Below are 22615 nucleotides of genomic sequence, written 5' to 3'. Positions count from 1 at the left end.
ACACCTTGGACTCGTGTTTCAATGTAAGATGTATGTTGTTAATCCGTTGCTGCAGTGGCGTAGAATTATACTTTTTATGTATGTGTGACATGTGGTATAGATACGAATATATCTATATATATAACTTGACTACTTTAATGTTCTACACCCTTATCTATAAAATTGTAAATATGTCAAGACACCTTTTTTTCAAAAGTAAATTTCAATTGAAAACCTTCTACAATGCCTTTAGTTCCCTTCAAGATATCTATGATTAACATCCCTTATCACTATTGGTCATTCATTATTCACTGAGTATGTGTTGTTAACTTTTGTGGTAATTTTACGGATATAGCGTAAACAAATGATCTTTCAGACTGGCAGCAAATTACTTCTAGATAATAAAATAAAATCCAACCTAAAGTGTTTCCATTTTTAATATTTAATTTCCAGTTATAAGGCAAATGATTCATATTAAGAGATACCAAATAATGAAACTAGGCCATTACAATTACAATTCAAAACAACTACGTTCACTTTTATATATAAAATAAACAAACATTATTACAAGTTCTTAAATTTAAAAATCTTCATAGAGCATTTCTGGTATTTCTGGCTGTATACCTTTTGTACCTTTTATCTTTCAATGTTCATCTCAAACGCATTGTTCTTCAAAAAACTTCAAAATTTTCGATTGATCATTCGTTGTTATTACATAACGTTTATTTTTGTCAATGGAATATGCTCAACAGAAGCTTTGAACACCACTCCCGCCATTTCAACAGTATTTTTGTTTAAAATTTAGAAAAAATATAAAACTTATTTTATCCCATGAAGTGTTTAATTACTAATTTAATTTCTGAGTTGCTCTTACTTCGAGATTTCCTAAGCTGAAATAATATACTGTTTTTTTTTGTTTTTTAATATACTATCACTAGTCGTTGCCGACTAACTTACAATTTGTATCTACCGTGACTTAAAATTAGGTACATATAATAATTAGATACTAAGAACCAATACTAGGCTCTTACTTTAAACCATTAATATCTAATAAATTAAAAGTTAGTAACACTTTCTGTGTTTTTACCATTTAGGACCTTAACCTACACAACTACACAAGATCACATGGTTTTGTTCTCTTGAGTCTACGTCCAATTTTAGTGTTGTCCAAGAGTTTGCAGCACTTCAATGTTTAAAAAAGAGTGAAGCTTTTGTTTGTCATGTCTTATTGCGAATCATCAATTCCACCAATTAAAAGCCAGATGATTGCGTCACAAATATATCAATATATATTTCCCAAATTAAAATTAAATTAACATACTTATACTAAAGTTGAGAATGACACTATACTAATTCGTGTAGTTTGGTTCGCTTGAATCTTCTGGTTTCCTGCGGTAGTAGTTGTGTTGCTTCCACTTTGCTGTGACTTCTTCCTTCTTCAATTGGTACATTCCTTATATGTCTTCGTAACTTTGTAAATTGATTTGACTTCGAGGACATCGATCCTTTGTTGGTTGTGTAGCGATAAGCAATTGATAATTAATTGAAGAATTTTGCTTAGGCAGGGTTGGACTAACAGTTGTTTTGATGCCTTAGTGCAACCTCATAAATTCAAATAGGCTTTATAATTGACTGATAAACCAATTTCTTTGATCTTAGGTGATCCATTAGTTTATCCATTTTGAGTCTAATCTGTTCAACTTTTGGTTCTGCTTGAGGAATTTGGCATGGAAATAGCATCATCTACCGTACATACTATTCGAAGTCATCAAGGTAATTTCATTGCCTCCATTGGCCAAGTGACAACTAAAACATTAGAGTTAAATAAAACATATAATCAAAATATTATTGCACGCCCAGCAGAGAAACAATAAATTTCAACCAATATCCGCAGCCACCCACAACTGAACTCATACGTCCTCATACTACGACATGCCCAGTTCACCTGCCTATTAAGCCCGTACCGAGTCGATTTTTAATCTCGTATCTCATTTTTAACTTCCTATCTGTGCCCCGTGAAATGCCCCATCGCATGGGACAGGTGGGTCATGGGGCTTTTTCCTTTTTTACCTTATTATCGAGCTATCGCATCATCGTCAGTGTTCTTAGTCGACGAGGACGGTGAACAGATTTAAACGGCTATAATTTTCGACGATTTTATAATTTCTATCCGTTTTTTCAGAGCACCAAAGGTCAACTACAGGAGGGCGTTGATAAAACAAATGGATGGTTTTTACAGTGATTGTTTTGTTTCAGGCGAACGACCTTACAAGTGCCATCTACCGGATTGTGGACGAGCCTTCATCCAGCTGTCAAACCTTCAGCAACACCTGCGCAATCACGACGCGCAGGTTGAAAGGGCGAAGAATAGGCCTTTTCATTGTAACATTTGCGGAAAAGGATTCGCCACAGAGTCTAGTTTGAGAACGCACACGTCCAAAGTAAGCCATGTATGTATTACACTTGGTTCTTTTTTAGTTTTTATCAGCTTTTGACGGATGGAGTTGACGTTTATACCGTTAATCATTGCCTGGATAGGTCACTCAGACATAAACGTAAACTCTAGCCGTCGGTTTTTGTTTTTGAGGTTTCGATATGTTTAAAATTGATCTTCTACAATTAAAAAAAATAATGTTCACCAAATTTGTACTTGTATTATTATTATATTTTTATACTCACACTCTTTGTTGTTTTTCTTTCTTTTACTCAACTAAATGAAATAATACTGCAAAATATCGTTAATAAAGAGTATATCGTTTTAATTAAACTTTTCGTAGATTTGTAATGACGCATCCACCATTTATTAACATATTCCATTCACCATTTTATAATTATATCACAAAAATTTAAATATCCACACAAAAAGGCTTTAAAAGTTATTTCATATAATTGTAGAAGAACAACCTTATATAAAAATTCACTTAACCTTTTTCGTATCGTTACTTTTCGTTACACATAGTGTTCTAATTTTTTTTTCTGTTTCAGAGCTTTTATTTCACGTTTTTGTTTTTATGTTTCAGTTATTATTCACTTATTTATCGTTTTTGTGTACACACCGTAGTTTTTGGTACTCTGTATAGATTTTACCAACGCGTCCGATAAATTTTGCGTGAAGCGACCACTAAAAAAAATCGACTTTTTGGTTTATAAACCGACCAGGTATAAGGGTGGTTTTGCAGTCAGTTCTAATCTGCATAAATATTATTAACAGGATGTTGTGGCTGTAATAATGTGTTGAAACGTCGTTTTGTAACGCTTAATCTTATCGTGCGATCTAATTTTTAGCTAGTCCAGGCGGAAAATTATGTAAATAAATGGACTCCCCGAAAATATATGATTTTATGCGATTTTTTTGATCCATAATATTTTCATAAAATAATTTTCTGGTCTATTGGAAAATTATTGTTAATATATTATCAAATTCTAATAAATAACACAATAAATATTAAATATTTTTATTATGTGACTTATTTCAACGTCGCCAATTAGGAAAAATTTGTTAGGTGTGGTACTTAATTATAACTGATTTAGAAAACATTGCCTTTATTATTCTTGGTATAATTTTAATATAAACAAAAATATAAATTATAGTTAATCAAAGCAACAACAATCAATCAACAAAACAAACTACATTTTTATTAATTACATCTTACATTGGATATGCTTAGTACAATCTTAATTCACTAATTAATTTATTACTACTGTTTTGTTATACTTCCATCAATATACAAGCAAGGCAAGTATAGGATTAATACATCAGTATGTATTTCCAAAATTAAAACAAGTTCGTGTGATTTGGTTTGCTTCAATCTTCTGATTTCCTGCGTATTGTCCAGTAGCTGTATTGCCCATGATTTAGCAACCTTATTTCATGTTTTAAGGCAAAATCGTGCATCACTTCGTGTATCCATTTGATGCCGAAGTCATCGTGCAGTTCTTCGTTGATTACGTAGTGATAAGTATTTGTAATTAATCATAGAACTTTGGTTTGAGTACCTTGAATTACTAGTTGGTTTGATGTTCTAGTGCAACCTCATATTTGCACCCTATAAGTCTACATTAGCTTTATGATTGACTGATAAACCAATGATTTTGGATCAAGTTGAGAGTAGACCTCTACCAACAACTTAAAGAAAGAAAATGTAGATAAAATGTCATGATAAAATAAAATGTAAAATAACTATAACAAACAACTAAATAAGTGTAAGTCTGATTAACTTCATTGTCTTGTCTGAAATGTTCTTTGTTTCCATATTCGATAAAATATATTTGATATAACAATATGTAATTGACTTTATCCGCAATACTTTTTCCTTGGCCTAATATTCTTAATTTAAAAATTCAATTAATCCCGTTAATGTTCCTCCGCGATATTCGATTTCATATTGAGATTTTATAGATGCATTGAAAGTGAAATAATAAAATGATTTGCGTATTATCCGAATGAGTCTGAGGTAATATGAATCTTACACAAGAATGATATTCGTAATTTTAAATTTTAATTGAAAATATTACAGTAATTTTCTTTAATATTCTTATAGATTGCTAAAAAATATAAGTTATGTAACGCGTTATATAAGGTTTAAAACAAAATACATTATCTGTACTATACTATTCTATACTATTTTTAAGATAAAATCAGTTATATCAGGTTAAAATCAGGTTTTAATTAAAATGTTTTATCCTAATTTGCTACGGGTTTTGAAATAGCAAAATACTTATTCTACGTTAGTCCCTTTGGGGTTAACATCCAACAGGTCAATTGAAAAGTCCCCGGCCTGAGCATAGATGGCGCTACCAGAATTAAATCCATATGTTTTTTAGTTAGCCCTAACCCTCAAAAGTTCGTGTATAAATTTGTGAATTATAAAATATTGCTTTTTAAAGGAAAAAATGCAGTTGAAGTAAAAACTTGGCTTGATGCCGAGTTTCCGGACACTGCCCCAGGAAAATCAACCATCAAGGATTGGTATGCTAAGTATAGACGTGGTGAAATGAGAAGACGGTGAATGCAGTGGACGCCCAAAAGAGGTTGTTACCGACGAAAACCTTTTAAAAATCCACAAAATGATTTTTAATGACCGTAAATTGAAACTAAATGAAATAGCAGACACTCTAAAGATATCAACTGAACGTGTATATCACAATTCACGAATATTTGGGTATGAGAAAGCTCTGTGCGAAGTGGGTGCCGCGTGAGATCACTTTTGACCAAAAACAACGACGAGTTGATGATTCGGAGCAGTGTTTGAAGATCATCAAGCGTGATAAACCCGAGTTTTTGCGTCGATATGTGACAATGGATGATACATGCCTCCATCATTTCACTCCGAAGCCCAATCGACAATCATCCGAGTGGACTGCATACGATGAACAAGCTTCAAAACGTGGGAAAACACAACAGTCGGCTGACAAGGTTATGGCGTCTGTATTTTGGGATGGAAGGGCCATCAACAGCGACTATTACATAGCGTTATTGGACCGTTTGAAGGACGAAATCGCCGATAAACGGCCGCATTTGAAGAAATAGAAAGTGCTGCTTCGCCAAGAAAATACACCGTGTCAAAAATCTATGAATTGGGCTTCGAATTACTTCCTCATCCACCGTGTTCTCCAGATCTGACCCCAGAGACTATTTCCTGTTCTCAGATCTCAAAAGAATGCTCGCTGGGAAAAAATTTTCGTCGAATAAGAGGTGATCGACGAAACTGAGGCTCTTTTGAAGCAAAGGACAAATCGTACTACAAAAATGGTATTGAAAAGTGGGGGATCGCTATAATCAGTGTATCACCCTTGAAGGGAATTATGTTGAATAAAAAAAATAATTTTGCAAAAAAATGTGTTTTACTATGATAGGCCGGAGACTTTTCAATTGACCTGTTATTTCACTGTTTTTAATGTGCACTGAGTTTTACTTATAACGTCACTGAACTAGATCAAATGGTTTACACTCTCTTTAATCTTCTGACTAAGTCATCATTATCTAGAAGCTGAAGAACCTGAACATTAATATGCTGATGTAGCTCCTGTTCATGTCTTTGGACTTGATGACTCCTTGATAAAGTTATCAACAGGTTCAACCTTCAGGTCCTTATGCAGATTGTCGATACGGGTGTATCATGACCCATCAACAATACCTCTCAGTACCTTGTTTTGGAATCTTTATATGACATTTCTATTGCTTGGTCTGGTACAACCCCAGAGTTACGCACCTTAAGTCCACACTGGTTTCAAGACTTGTTGATCAGGCAAAAGCTTATTATATCCCGACAGGGTTGAACATATTATCTACCCAATAATCATTGCATTTCCTTGTATTTCATCTTTAGCTCTTCACAGTTTTTTCATAAAATATGGCATCCACCTGAGTTACAAACATCATACCAAAATATTTGGTTATATTTCCATACGTAACTGCTTGCTGATTTATATAAATTGGCTTGTGCTTGATTCTTTTATTCCTGAAGTCAATATGTGCCATCTTTCTGTCCTGCTAATTATATGTCCATTATTATGTAAACACATTACTCGTCATCGCCAATATCTTGGAAAATCCAGTGAAGTATTATATATAAAAAATATAAATATCATAGATAAAATAAAATATATTCCTAATTCCAACCACAATTCAAAAGTTTTAACTTTTCAGTTATCAAACAAGCCTTTTGTTATTTTGAGACATTTAAAAATCCCGGCCTTTACTAATATGCATTCATTGACCCGATATTGCTTAACTTGATATATGTTTTTATTAACACACTAAAATACATTATTCTGAAACCTGTGACGAATGCGTCTTCGAAGTTAAATATTACACGCACAAACGAATTCAAATATATTGGCTTATATATAAATAACTGTAAATATTTTATGTGCAAGAAGTAGTTTCTCTATGTGCTCTTCCGAAAATACCCCCCAAAATCACCGAACAATTAGTAGGAAGGGTAATAACAGCGGAAAAACCTAATCCGTTAATTGAAACCGATCGGTGTACAGCGAGAACGCTAATCTCCGAAAAAATCCCCACAAAGTTCGCTAATTGCTTAAAAAGTGATGGCCACAAATCATCGAGATCATTTCTTAACATTTTAGGCGATATTTTAAGTGCAAGGGAGTTTTCGCCAATTTTCGCACCTTCCCGTAATAATACTGTTCACGTCTCCTTCTCACTGACATCGTATCACGTCATTAGTGGTGTATTTACATCGGTCGGCATTGATGACTCGTTCAACATGAACAATACAATGACCTTTACCGGGAAGTTTACCACAATGCGATTTTTTTCTAGAATGTGTAATTTTACTTTTGTCGATGGCGAAAACTCCAAATTTTTAATCCGCAAACCATCATCGCCAACGTAAGAGAAGGGGGTCGGAAAAAAGGGGTTGAAAAGAAATCGTCGGATTGCCGAGCGGTCGGCAGGCATCAGGTGCGAGTTTAATCGAAAAATCTCGTCATAATCCTTTAATTATTTTCTTAAAATATTCAAAAGTTTCGAGGTTTAGTCGCCGCTCCTCCTGCGAGCCTGCGAGAAGGATTAACCGACGGCGGATACTTCCAAAGCATTTTTAAAATTGCTTTTTTTTCCGAAATCAAATATTTAAACTTAAGCGTGTAAACGTCGTGCGTTAGGGAACAAGGAATGTCATGGCTGTCTAGATTAAAATGATACTGAATAACGTAAAATGAAAATCTTATGATCTACAAATAATTTAGCAAAATTCCTAAAAAATATAGATGAATAATTAAAAACTGGTGATCGCCCTGTAGTCCAAATTCGACCACAATGTATTAAATTAATCGTGTTTCTCTCAAAATAGAGTAAAATTACTATTTTTCAAATTATATGTCACTAAAACTTGGTTTTACAGTATTTTCAATACAATATCAGAAGAACTAATACTCACTAACATTTCTTAAATGCTATTTAATTAAATCCACTCACTTTCAATAATCAACATTAACAACTATTAATTATTGTAAGTTATTACACCACTGAACATTATAACAAAGTATCATAAGATTATTTTCAGAACTGTAATAACTTCAGAGCATCAAATATAAGTATATATAATCTATAAAGTAAATAATCGAAATAATTAATAAAAGATTCAAAGAATAAAATTTCATATAGTATACATATATTATTGCTTAAATCATTAGACACTTTAATATGCTTTAAAATATTTACAAATGTACTGTTAATAATTCAAAATTTCTTCTAGTTGCCCACTGTGTTCCATCTATACAAATTATGTTGTTAATTTCATTTTAATTCCTGCATATTTTATGGCTTCATTTGTGTATTCATATAGTACTTATCTTTTATGCATATTTCCCACCTAAAATATATATTAAAAGAACAACAAATTCACCGGGCTGATTAAAAGAATAATTTCTTTACCTAAATTCTTAAATATAGTTGAATTGTTCTTTGTTTATTTATTCCATTCTTCAATCTCGCCCTTGCAGATAGCTCATCTTTAGTTTGTCTGTAATGGCTTTTACTTATCTATTGCTTTCCACTTTGTCTTGTGTTCCACGTCCTACTAACAACTCATCAACAAATGAAGAATTAACATTCTAAACGTTCGCATATTTTTAACGAACACTATCCTTTATTTTATTTTGTAAACTTTTTAAAAAACCTTTAGTCGGTGAGCTAAACTCTTAGCCAGCTCATCTATCCGTTGGGTTTGTTTATATATTTTGTGACACCGATCTGACGGCTATTCGGATTGTTTGATTTCGGCGTTCTTCCTCGAAAAATTCTTCCTCGATATAAGTTTTAACGATAAATATCATCAACTGGCGATAACTTTATTTTTGCCTTATTATAATTTCAATTTATGCATCGAAGCAAAAAAAGAAACAAACGAAAATAAAAAAAAACCCGAACAAACGAACCAACCCGATCCGGCCAATAATCCTCGCTCACGAAAAAGCCCAATTACTTAATGTCCAAAATTCATAAAACAATTGAACCTCCATCATAAATTAATATGAAAGATGGCGATTAGAGCGGAAAGTTTAAAAACATGCGTGAGCCCGAAACATTAAAAATATCTAGCGTGCCTCGAGCCATTTTGCTATTGCTTTATTCTGCTTTCGTATTTCTATACTTCTGAAAGCCTTTTGTGGATCGGTTTTTGTTTCTCTTGTGCACAGGTACGGATTCATTGAAAACGTATAACCCACTCAAGCAAGATCGTCATAATTATTGGTTACTCAACCATCAGCCAAGAGTAAAACTCCAACCGATGGTTTATAATCCCCGTTATGGGAAATCAAAGCCTACTATATAGTTTATTTTTCTAAATCAAACACAATCGGCCACTTTTTTGTTTATTTGTATTATATTATTAATGAAAAGCCGATATATCAATTTATACATTAAGACACAATCTTCCATATCATCTTTAATACTTTTGTACATGTTCCCAGTGTAAAACAATATTTTTTCTATTGATATAGGGTCCAAAGTGACGTATTGTTAGTTACTAATATTTCGAAACGTGTTTGTCACCTTGTTTTCAAAGCCATGCTTAGTGATTGGCTATCTCAACCACAAAATATAGAAGATGAACTGAGATGCAAAACAATGACAATGGCAAGTTTAGATTTGCTCTATCGCCAAATAATCATACCAGAAAAAAACAAATTATAATAATTATTATAAAACAAAATTTGGATTTATACCGTTATTAAAAAATTCGAAAATGTTTTTAAAATGCCGTAATTTGACTAAATAAAAAAGGGAAACGCGTTTAAAGTTTCCTTTTTAGATGTCGCGTCAAACAGCTATATTTATGAAAATAATCGTGAAAAATTCTCTCAAGGCCATATTCTTGAAGATTAAGCTTTGAAAATATGAAAAATCGACGCACATTTGGAGACTAGTATACCCTTTTTCCATATGTATCGAACATAACAAAAATACATGGAAAATACCATCTAACTCTTCAATTCTTATATATATTATATTATATATTATTATATATATTCTTATACATATATGAAAAATTTATTTTTATCGTAGTGAAATGATATGGAAAGGGAATTTCCTGAATTTTCCATTTTCATAACATTTTATATAAAAAACGAATATAAGTGAAAACTAAGTTCATATTTGTAAATTAGAGCCTTAGTATAACAAAAATAATAGAAAATGTGCCTAAGATATTTTATATTAGAGATTAGATGTCGTATTTTGATAATATTTTGGAGTTAAATAGAAAAGGCAAAATAATAAATTAAATGAATTTCCTACCATTATTAACGACTTGGTTTCGATTTTCCTGAAGTAAGAACAACACACTGAACTGTTTCGAAAAATCTATCAAGTATAAATCAGTTCAAAATGAAATCCTCTTAATCCACTTCCTTTAAATTTAAAAAATATCATTATATTTGTACTTTTTGTAGATTCCTGTCTGCCAAATATAAACAAAATAACTATGGTTTCGCTCTTTATTGGCAAAACTAAAGACTAAACATCTTTTATATATTTACATTCTATTATGCTCGCATCTCATAATAAATTTGAGTATTTGAATTTAGTCAAAAATGTGTAAAAGTACAAAGATTCCTAAACCTCCTGACAGACCAGTTGAAGTTTCCTAATACGTCTCATATAGCCTTAACAAATAATAAATTCTCAATAAAAGTTAGAAAAAACAATGTTGTGATCATAATACGTCAATCGAACTTTATTACAACTATATTTTTAGTTAATATTGAGTTGAAATGAGCTTTTAACATCTAACCGCGTCATCAAAATCTTGAATAAACACAAAGATTCTGGTAAAATCTTCCGGAGCTTCAGAAGGAAAGGAAAGGAAAAAAACATCCAAGATGGTATAACCCCTTAAGTTTAAAACTGAGATTCCAACGAGTCTCGATTAACCTGTTCAACAAAAATGTATATTAAGAGATGAATAAATGCTCTATGACAATGCAGACGCTGAAGAGATCGTTTTTTCTTTTCGATAACAATACACAACGTTTCTTTAGAATTGCTCCGTGGCCTTGTCAATATTAATAGGTAAAAAAAGTCCACCAATAAATGAAGTTAATGATATAATTACATATTTACCGGAGACCAAAACGATCAGAGCCCGTCCCTGACCCACTACAACGTGGCTTCATGGGATATTTACGTTTATTAGACAGAGATAGACTTGTAAAGGAGCAAAAAAACGTCGACGACGTCTTTTTTTCGACTTCATTCCGCAGTTTTTCCAGATCCCCCCAGCGATTAGGATGTGATTTATGATATCGTCCGAGTTTTCGTGTTAAAAATCCAACCGGTAACCGGACCGAGAACTTTTCGATGACGTTCGACGAGATTTTAACAGTATCGAAACGTTTTGCATGAAACCGTCCATAAATAACAAACAACTCGGTTTGGCGAGACCCGTACATCGTCGACGGGAGTAGAACGAAACAAGAGACTGACTCAGTGTTATTGAGAACGATTAAAAAATTGAGCATCAAGGTTGTTTGTCATGGTTGCAAATTTAAAATAAATTTGCAACGGCGAGGCTTCGTCGTAAGTTTAATTATTTAAAATATAAAATTGACGGAATATTATTCATAATGTTATAAAATAAATGATGTACATGAATTTTAATAACTTGATACCGCAAAAAAATTTATAAAAACGGTGATGACTATCTTAAAACAAGGCTCAATCAAAAGACCAATTATGTTAATTCTTATTAAGACTATTTATTGATCACTTAGCAACAGATTGTTCTTTAAAACGTTCTTATTTAATAATGACAATGACATAATTAATATTATAATAATTCCATATATCCAATAAACTCACTACAGGTTAATTCAGCTAAATAAAATAAAAATATAGTGAGGTTAGATTCTAACCTTAATATAATTTTTATTACAATCAATCAACATAGCCATGAATGAATCTTCGGGTGAATGATAATATCCACAGGTTTTTCAATTAATATTTATGTTCACCAAGAGGTGGCGCTATTAGATTCATCGTTAATTATTTCGGTTAATTTTATAATTTAACAAATTGGGTAATAGTGTTTATGTATTAATACTGCTGAATTTCTACTAAATGCACCTCAATACACTGTACATATCCTCCTCAATATACTGTTATAATGTTATACAAGAGTCGATGAAGTCTGTGCTCATATCTCCTTGCAATTATTTTGATGTCCAGAGTGAACTGGTACCTGAAAGTCTTGCTGTAAGTGATCTGTCCTGTAGTAGAAACCAGGGTGCACCAGGACTTTATTCTGGGTACTGAAAAGTGAAGTCTAACAATAAGGCCTTAAGATGAAGTTCGTTACAAATATGTCCGATGCGGCTAATACACAGTAACACCATGTATTTCAAACCTTTTAAATTAATTTATTGGCCTGTTAGTATAATTCTTTCCATTTTTTTTTCATTGTTCTTATTTGAAATTTAATTAATATATAAAAAAAGTCTTTCAGATATTTTTACTAGCCGAAAAAAAAGCAAAATGGAAAGCAATTAATTATATTTGAAAATATTTAATTATTTATTAGTGTATCTATTTAAAACCCTAGCAGGCTAGCAACGCTGTTAACCAGCTAGCTCACTTTGTCATTGAAAAAGCGTTTTATAACGATTTTTTTAGTTCTACTTATTTTATCGATCGCCATTTTCCTTGCTGGAAAAATCCCGTCGAATAGACACTATAACAATTTCTGTAACATATAATTAACACAGTATCAGTTCTAGATCTCTGAAGACTGTAATTGCTGGACAATACGAAATTCACACACAGGTTGAGACCACAACCATAAAAATGCGAGAGTTTTAGCACGTCCGTAATAACATTAGCACCATTTTAACGTAAACACTGATAACAGATCTAGTTTTTGAAAGATTATTACAAATAATGAAAATTTTAATCATATATAGAAATTAGAGATTTTAATGTAAAATACAACATATTAAAATTACAAAAACAAAGTTTTAACAAAAAATAAATGAAATAAAAATGTATCATACATTATTATGGATACACTAACAAATACAAACATAACAATTATGGATTCACTTATGACGGTATAAATGTCTTATTAAATAGTTTCAATATCAAAAAGTAAAAAAATATAATCGCTTTTCGTTACGTTAACGTTAAATTTAATGAAACAATAGGCGAAAAAAATTGCGTCGTAAAACTCTATTTGTCGGAAAGGATCCGTTTTTATTTGTCGGTTATAATCGGTGGCCCCGCCTCCGGGATTTTTTTATTTGTAATTTTTTCACGCACGCGAATTCCCTACTCCACCCACTTCCGTTGGAAAAAGGAAAAAAAGGCAGAAAAATAGAGCCAACGGACGTTAGTCGTCGCGCCTGCCTCCACGGGGGTGGGAGCTGTTGCGGGGAGGACGCGATAAAACGAGGAAAAAAATCCCTTGCCGGAACATGCGTGAGAGTTTACGTGTACACCCTCTTTGGCCACGCACGTGGCTAAACAGCTGTCAAATTGAAATCAATGGATAACATTTTCACGAACAAATCATTATACGTTTTGGGTTATTATTATTAGATAATTCTTATTAATCACTGTGTTCCTACAATCTAGAATAAGATATTAAACCAATCAAAATGGGTATACACTGAGGTTATCTAGATGTACAAACAGATTTCCCCTGAAGTTAATATTTGCCTTAAAACTTAAAACATAAAATATTTTAATATCAAATGTTGATCATGCTTACTGATTGGCTATCTCAACCACAAAATATAGAAGATAAACTCAGAACGTTTAAAGTTTCCTTTTTATGTGCCGCGTCAAACAGCTATATCTGCGAGAGTAATTCAAAGTTTCAAAAATTCTTTCAAGGCCATATTCTTGGAGATTAAGCTTTGAAAATATGAAAAATCGACACACAGTTCGAGACTAGTATACCCTCTAAGCATATATTTCAAACATAACGAAAATACATGGAAAATACCATCTAACTCTTCAATTCAGTTCGAAGAAACTGGAGGCTGGTGGTCATCGAATACTATGTGAAGTTTATGACAACCATGCTCCATCGATATCAACATATGAATACTGGTTTCGACGTTTGAAAGGTGGTGATTTTGATATCGAAGGTAAAGAGCGTTCTGGGCAGCCAAAATATCTTGAAAACGAGCATTTAAAGGCATTATTCGATTATAATCAGTGTAATATGCAAGAAGAATATGCAGAATTGTTGGGAGTAACAAGAGGGACCATTTCCATTCGCTGAAGAACAAGTCCTGGTTATGACAAGTGGATCCATTACGATAATCCAAAGCGAGAAAGTCATGGGGATCACCTGGTAAAGCATCAACATCAACGGCAACGCCGAATATCCATGGCCCCAAGCTAATGGTGTGGTATCCTATCTACTAGGAGCTACTAATACATAATGAAACCATCAGTGAGAATCTCTATCGGCTACAATTCTTCAGCGTCACAGCATTCGACCACATGTTGCAAAACCGACGAAAACATAATTGGAAACATTAAAATGATAAGTGTTACCCCACCCGCTGTACTTTCCAAACCTTGCTCGCTTTGATTACTACTTACTCCGACATATGATTCGTAATATATCTAAGCAGCATGGCACTTCTTATAAAGATACCAAAGAATGAGCTGAGTTTTAGATAGCATCAAAAGTTGCCTAGTTAATTGCCTGAAAGATGGAATAATGTAGCGGCTATCGATGGACAATATCTTGAAGAGAAAACACTATACGGATTATTCACAATAAAGCTTCAAATTCAAAACTAACTTATAGGCCGATCGTAATAATCGTTGACGAATTTTTATATTTAGTATGCCATGAAAACGCTTTGTTTATTTTTGTTTTATATGGTATTTTTGTCGATTTTTGACATTACAACATGTAGGAAATGGAACAAAAACGTGTTAAAAGAAGCGAAAACGTTTTCCGAGATGCTAATTGAAATAATTGTCGGTAATTAACGAAATTCCGAAAAGTATTTTAATATATTGGGAACACAAACCGTAACAAGGCCTATGACAAAAACAAGAAACCAAACCAATAGACTATTATATTCCCATCCTGCAAACCTCATATCAGTTTTCCATAAGCCTCTACGCTAAATTTAATTTAAACCGTACGTAGAGTTTGGTTAGATTGACTTATTTATAAAGATACATTATTATTTATTTATAATTATTTATTTAAATTTAATTTAAACCATACGTAGAGTTTGGTTAGATTGAGTTATTTATAAAGATACAAATAATCAACAAAAAGCATTTTTCTATCCAGTATACTATGAAAATATTTTGTTTATTTTTGTTTTATCGGTGTTTCTGTGAATTTTTGACATTTCAATATGTAGAAAATTGAACAAAAGCATGTTAAAAGAAGCGAAAATGTTTTCTAAGTTGATAATTGAAATAACTGTCAGTAATTAACGAAATTCCGGAAAGTATTTTAATAAATTGGAAACACAGACCGTGACAAGGCAGCGATGACAAAACAAGATCATTTATGGAAACCAAACCAATAAATTATTGTACCCCCGTTCTGAAAGCCCTATCAATTTCCTATAAGCCTCTACACACTAATTTATAAATATTCTAATAATCGTTGGCGAGAAACATTTTTCTATCCAGTATGCCATGAAAATGTTTTGTTTATTTTTGTTTTATATGGTATTTTTGTCAATTTTTAACATTACAACATGTAGGAAATGGAACAAAAGCGTGTTAAAAGAAGCGAAAACGTTTTCCGAGTTGATAATTGAAATAATTGTCGCTAATTAACAAAATTCCGGAAAGTATTTTAATAAATTCGAAACACAAACCGTAACAAGGCGACGACGACAATAACAAGATCGTTCGTGGAAGACGACGGGCGCATCTAATTCGAGCGGTAAATATGTGGAGAATTATTTAAATAAAGAGGGAAGGAAAAAAACACGGCGGCGAGACGTAGATCATCGCGAAAACGTGTTAAAAGAGATAATCGCACTGGCAAGGCCGTCGAATAAAAATGTTATCCAAGTTCATTCACTCGATATTTTATTGTAACCTTCCTAACCTATCTCAATAAAATTCCGCATGTACAGGGCCGCGAACGAGGCATTACGTCATGCCTATTTTTATTGGCAAAATCGCCGCATTGTTCGGTTTGGTGGCGTAATTGTTGTAATTGAAATGTCTTAAATAACGCAGGCGCGTGGTTTTTTATTTTTCGTCTCGTTTTGCCATTCGTCCTGCTTCGTGGTGAACGAAACGAACGAACGAGCGGGCGAAAAAAAAATGCACAGGCGCAACATTAGTACCGGGCCTCGGACCTGACTTGACAGAAATTCCTGTTAAATAATGAATATTTATTAACAGTTCAATTAAATGTTTACAATAGAGACACGATTACCAAGCATCGGCTATAATTAAAGTATTTACGTTTAATTATTGCAATTTCAACCATTTATTGAATTTAAAATCGACAACGGAAAAAACTGACACTGGCGCCATCTCTTATCGAAAAACATATATTAATTTGACATTTATTGACACCCAGACCACATATAAAGCAAAAGTGGGCTAGGAAATATCAAATTCTTCCTATTAGTATCATCAATTAATTATAAAATACATTAAATATTAAAATATCAACAAAAACAAAGGATTGTATAAACTTGGTATTTATTATAATCTTATATAATATATCCATACGAAATTGTCTCTATTATAACGTATAGTCTATTCAAAGTAACTGTGAACTCTGTGATTTCAAAATCGGACAATATTTTCCTTGCCTCTTTATTCTAGTTAAAAAGAGATACACTGCTGGCTGATACGTTCGATCATGTAACCAAATCAATCTACGAAAATCGTCCGGTTCTCAAAAGTCTGTAAAATTCTTTAAAATGTTAGTGTTTATAATTACAGGTTATAAATTTGAAATAGTTGCTTATTATTTGCCTTGATTGAAAATACCGAAGCAATATATGCATTAGATGTATTATAATGTTAAAATCAATTATATTTGATAACGTTAAATACATAATATGTATTTTGTATTTTGTATTTATTTCTAAAACATAACGTTTTACTTGCACAATTATATGTTTTAAAATAGTCAATCATTACTTGACACTTTAATAAATTTAGTAAAATCATAAATATAATACAAATTGAGGTTAGGTTATTATAACTCGGATGTCAATTTATCAAAATTCGAGAGAAAAATATTTATCAAAAAAATACAGATCTGACTATCATAGCTAAGTATTATCACATTATTTTTAACAATTTTAAATACAAAAAATTAATAAAATACAACAAAATTATTTTTATTATTACCGTATTTAATTCAATATCGAAATATAATCGTTTTTTAGTTGTTTTTAAGATGAAAACGTAACTTTACCATCGTAATATTTAAAAGTATCTTATTCCCATATAGAAATTATCATTTTTTTTAATCAAAAGCAAACACAACGCATTTCATAGCCCTCTTCGATCCAATATAAAATATTCCTGTAATTGACCTAACACTATGTCCTCTCAGGGATTTTTCCGTATAGACAATACACAAAAGTTTAACGGAGGTAAATCAGGTAAATCGTACGATTTCAATCAGGAATTCCTAATAAATTATCATGAATTACGTTTTGTTATTTTTTTTTATCATAACAGCGTTTTATTCTAAAGTATTTTTCCAAGCAGGTACTTCAAAAACATCATAATCGTAAATTCAAACTAAATTCATCGTATCACTTTAATTTAAGAAAATATCTAATTCAACTTCAGTGCAGTTTCTGTCGATTACTCTTCCTAATATACCGCAGAAGCTGACAAAACCCCAGCTGTCACTTCTCACTGTAGCTCTCATTATTTTAATATCCCCCTGTAGATTGACGCTTTCCCCATCGAGCGCTTGCCTTCCGACAAATTATAATTAGAAAGAATGATGGAAAAAAGAAGGGTTAAAAATTGACCTACATGAGTCAGAATTAGATAGGACCAAAGAGGGTGAGGCTTGGAACTAAGCTAAAATAGTTTTAAGAAAAACGAAGAGAAACTTTCTAAAGATACGATTCCTAATTAAGTTTATTCTTTTGATTCAATATTATTTATTATTATTATTATTATTATATATTACCTTGTTACTAATCGTTGCCGACAAACCTACAATTTGTCTTTATGCTAACTTAAATCTAGGTATATAACTAGGAGGACCCATCGGCCCTAACTCAGTCTCCGATGAAATAATGTTTATACATGTCACTGCTGAATTATCAAATGATTTGATCATTTTGAGTCACTATCCTATTCTGATATCACCCAAGAGTTGCAATACTTAACTGACAAATGATGGTGGATATATGGTCCTCATAAATCTTTGCAATTCTTAACTGACAGTCGGTATTTGAATGTCTCAGTGTAAATAAATAGTCCTATAGCATCTTGATGGACTTACTATAGTCCATATAGGTTTTAATATGTGATTGTATAATAGTAATTTATTATGTACTAATAATCGTAATTTTCTTCCCATTAACTAATACACTTTCTTCTATTTCAAGTCCAGCTTTTTCCATTTCTTTTTAATATGCTCTTTTCAGTGAAGTTACTCCGAGATATTTTGAGTTATTGCTCCATGGAACGATGGTATTATTTATTGTTATTGTCGTGCGATGTGTTATAGTTAACTGTACATGCGCAGTTTTTCTTTGATCTAATGTTAATATGTTTGTAAACTAATTTGTTTTAAGTTAGTGTAAGTCAGTTAACTGTCAATACTCATAGCATAACATCAAATTTGAATTCCGTCGTTAATAGTTTAATTCCAAACAAAGTTTAAACTCTTCATTTGACAAGTGTACGGTTCCCATATACCAACATTAATGCTCTTTTATTACGCCGAGAAAATACTAATGGAGAAACAAAAGAAATTAAACTGTTATTGCGACGAATCGAAGGGATTTTTTATGAATTTTTTAATAAACGTAGTTCACGATCCGCAAGAAGAAAAAACGTACGACAGGTGGCCGATGTCCCACACTTTAATAATAACGGAGAAGGATAAGTCTGAAAGTATCGTAGAAAAAGAGTATAATTGAAAAGAAAATTCGTTTTAATTTCAACTTGACGTTGTTTTTCTCGGAAAATTTCATCCTTTTGTTTTTCCGATGTGTAATTACGAAAAATACAGCTCGCCCGAACCGAGAAAAACCGGAAAAGTATGGTCTATTTTCTTTTTGTGCTGGGGAAAACTTGATAAAGGAACGTTTGGAAAATTATATTCATTTTCTCTCGGCTAAATGATCCATTTCGATTCCTTCTGAACTATACGGAACGTTTTATGTTACAAAAGAAATATATATGGCTTCTTTTGCTTCTAATGGGTACTTTATTGATAATTATTTGCGTATCTATACAAAAAACTGTGTTCCTAGAGTCATAGCAAATACTATATTTTCTTTTTATAGCATATTTATTAGTTACGCTTAGTACAATCTTAATTATAAATTGATTTATTACTACTTTTTACTTGTACTTGGATTAATTCACAAGCAAGACGAGTGCGAGAAAATACATCAATATGTATTCCTCAATAATACAATTATAATAACTTATAGCTATAGTTTACACTAAAGGTATACATTTTATATAAGTTCGTATGGTTTGGTTCGCTTCAATCTACTGACATCCTGCGCCCTGTCCAGCAGTTGTATTGCTTCCACGTTAGTATGATTTAGTATCTATTTGATTTCCAGGTCATCGTGCAATTCTTCGTTGGTTACGTAGCTATAGGCATTGGTAATGAATCGAAGAACCTTGTTATGACAGCGTTGGATGACTAGTTGATTTGAAGTTTTATAAATCAACCTCTTTGATTTTAGATCAAGTTATGATACCTTCCTACTAACCAGTATAGTTGTTTTATTTTGGTTCTAATGTGTTTTGCTTTTTGTCTAACGTGATGTTAAATAATATATTAATGCAGAACAATTCCATTTAATTTGTCCAACACATAAAGCGAGTTTCATAAAAAGTTTTAAAAAACAAGTTTAAGAAACATTACTATTACATAGCTTCAGAAGAGCGATACCTACAAAAGCGTACATAATAAGATAAGAAAAATAGTTTGTTTACTGTTTTTCTTCTTAAACCAAAGTTAGCTTTGTGTTAATATATACATTAAACTTGACAGCTCCAAATCCTAATTACTCTCCTTACACTACATGTTTTATAAACTGACTTATACGCTCCATGTTTATACCTTCTGAGTAACTTCTCCTGCTATTCCTTAATATATCCTTATATGTTTTATACAGGATCAACTATCCTTTCTCAGAATTTCTCAGATACAAAGGCCAGTCCAAATAATGGAATAGCTGATGTGTTAGCTAGAGTTCATCACATCTCTATCCAGTGCTAATTATAAATTAATTGTCTAGTACACCTGAAACATCAGTCAAAAAAGATTTTTTTTTCCCTTAACCCCAATTTAGATAAAATATATTGATCATTCAATGGGCTACTGATTGGAAATAACTACTTAACATATTCCTTCAACAAAAATCAAACAGTTTTCCATAAGCTTCTACGCTAAAATATAATTTTAACCGTACGTAGATACCCAGAAGATATTAGTTATGCTTTGTCTAATTTGTTAGATCTCATATATAATCTATTTAAATTTTTGTTTACATACGTCATCAAGTTGTTTAATGTATTGCCTGCCGCAATTTGAAAATTCGTTTCAGAATCAGTCAATATTTTCCTTCTCATTTTGTTGTAGTTAAAAAGAGATATAATACTGTCAGATTAGTTCGAACACGTAAACGAATGAGCCTGTCAAAGTCATCCCGTTGTCAGACGTATGCTAACCCATAAACTATTGTGGCTGTACAATTAACTGTAGTATTTAGATGCACTATAATGTTAAATTAAATTATATTTGATAACATTTTTGTTCAATTATTTTATTTAGATTAGAATGTTATTGTACATCAAAACCAAACTGAACTAACCCAAATTTAAATGACGTATGTACAAAATAACTTTGAATAGACTATATATTTGTTTCCGTTGCGAAGGTGATGAATTACAAATCAACAAAGCGATCTGCAAGTTTAATTCAATGGAAATGTTATTAAAATCATCAAGTGCTTACGACGAATATACTCATATCGATAAAAACTTATAAGCGTTGATTTCGACGTTTTAAAAGAAACCGGAAATTCAAATTGAACGAAAACATCACTACCAATTGCATGAAATCCGTTTAAAATAGTAATTTTTCGATCAAATACCAGTACAAAAACATTTTGTGACTTTTACATAACAACGGTCAACAGACCTGCAATTTGAACGCTTCCAGTATTGGAAAAACTATTTTTCTTGTTGAAACAAGGTGTTGTTAATTTTCCTATTGCGCATTTAACAGTCGTGTTTAAAAGATAATTAACATTAGGCGATAATTAATATTTTCGAACTGAAAAATCGTAAAAGCACGAAAAGTCTGGAATCGTTGCTAATTTCCCCAGATAAATCCGCGAAAATTAGAAAAAAAATCAAGGTAATATTTTCGCTATTCTCCTTGACGATAATTAAAAGCTTATTTCTTTCTGCTGCAGCGGAAAATATGGCTCGTTAATAAAAAATGCGCGAGCAAATCTGTTAGAGAATACAGGTAATTATCTGAGTGAGATAACCATTGGCGTGGGTAAACACCTTTTTAACATCTATTTAAGCGTTATTTTTGGATAAATTCATCTATAAGCTGAAAATATTATAAAAGTTGTCAGTATTTTAACTATTTAAATAATTTTCTTGATACCTTTTTTATATTTAAACACTGTGACAATGTTTTAATACTTAATACATTACTACTTTCACATCTAAAATATTATTTTAACAGTTAGTTCAAAACATAACCTCAAAAAAATTGTATCGCTATAGGCTATGAAACATCAAATTTTCGTATTAGTATCCTCATACATTATATAAAATTTCCATACAAGATTTTCTTCATTGTATAGTAGCTTTTTAAGTTTTTTACTATACAATGCTATAGACTATATTATTTGCTAGCTTTTCTTCTTATTTTACCCTAGTTATAGACATAATTCTGTCTGATGCGTCTGAAGATGTAATCTAATCAGTCTATAAAATCCCATTTGTTTTAGTGCTGGTCAACCCAGTTGTCAAATTTATATAAAATTCTTCAAAACATTAATAATAATAATTAAAGGTTACGAACCAACAAACGTTGTAAACCGAAATTTTTATTGGATAAACTATACAAAACCTTACTAAGCATTAGCAATAGCATATATTTTGAGCCATTTATATATAAATACCACACCTAATAGTAGTTACTGTTAAACTAGCACTAGCAATATAATAATAAAATTAAGAATGGATATGGATAAATAATCAAAATGATGACATGTAACGATAATCGCTTATTTCCGATATATTATATTTCCGATAGTAATATTAGGTGCTTGAATGTATTCTAATAAATGTTTCACTTTTTGATAAGACAATTTCTGGCAACATAACGATACTATGTCGAAAAAGCGATGTTGGTTTGGCAGTGATACATCCTCGCATTTCTTCAGCATTTCGAAACCGTGTGCTTTG

General features: G+C 31.7%; 1 protein-coding gene and 1 long non-coding RNA gene across 15 annotated transcripts in view; both read left to right on the top strand.

Annotated features, from left to right (window-relative positions):
• The window catches only part of LOC143193448 (uncharacterized), a 161439-nt gene that overhangs the window by 124277 nt on the left and 14547 nt on the right, over nt 1-22615 (top strand). For 11 of the 14 annotated variants that reach the window (XM_076399658.1, XM_076399651.1, XM_076399655.1 and 8 more), the window contains one exon: nt 2236-2429. In XM_076399658.1, coding sequence (XP_076255773.1) covers nt 2236-2429 — 194 coding nt within the window. The remainder of the gene's footprint in view (nt 1-2235; nt 2430-22615) is intronic. The other 3 variants (XM_076399652.1, XM_076399656.1, XM_076399649.1) reach the window with 1 other exon arrangement.
• LOC143193451 (uncharacterized) lies at nt 6717-12989 on the top strand. Its single transcript, XR_013005027.1, has 3 exons — nt 6717-10100; nt 10173-12035; nt 12226-12989. It is a non-coding gene; the product is annotated as an uncharacterized LOC143193451 (long non-coding RNA).

This window comes from Rhynchophorus ferrugineus, unplaced genomic scaffold (genome assembly GCF_030347505.1).
Source record: "Rhynchophorus ferrugineus isolate W39M unplaced genomic scaffold, kcgeb_rfMv2 rfM3, whole genome shotgun sequence".
Taxonomy (NCBI): Eukaryota; Metazoa; Arthropoda; class Insecta; order Coleoptera; family Curculionidae; genus Rhynchophorus; species Rhynchophorus ferrugineus.
This window is presented reverse-complemented; position numbering and strand designations above follow the sequence as displayed.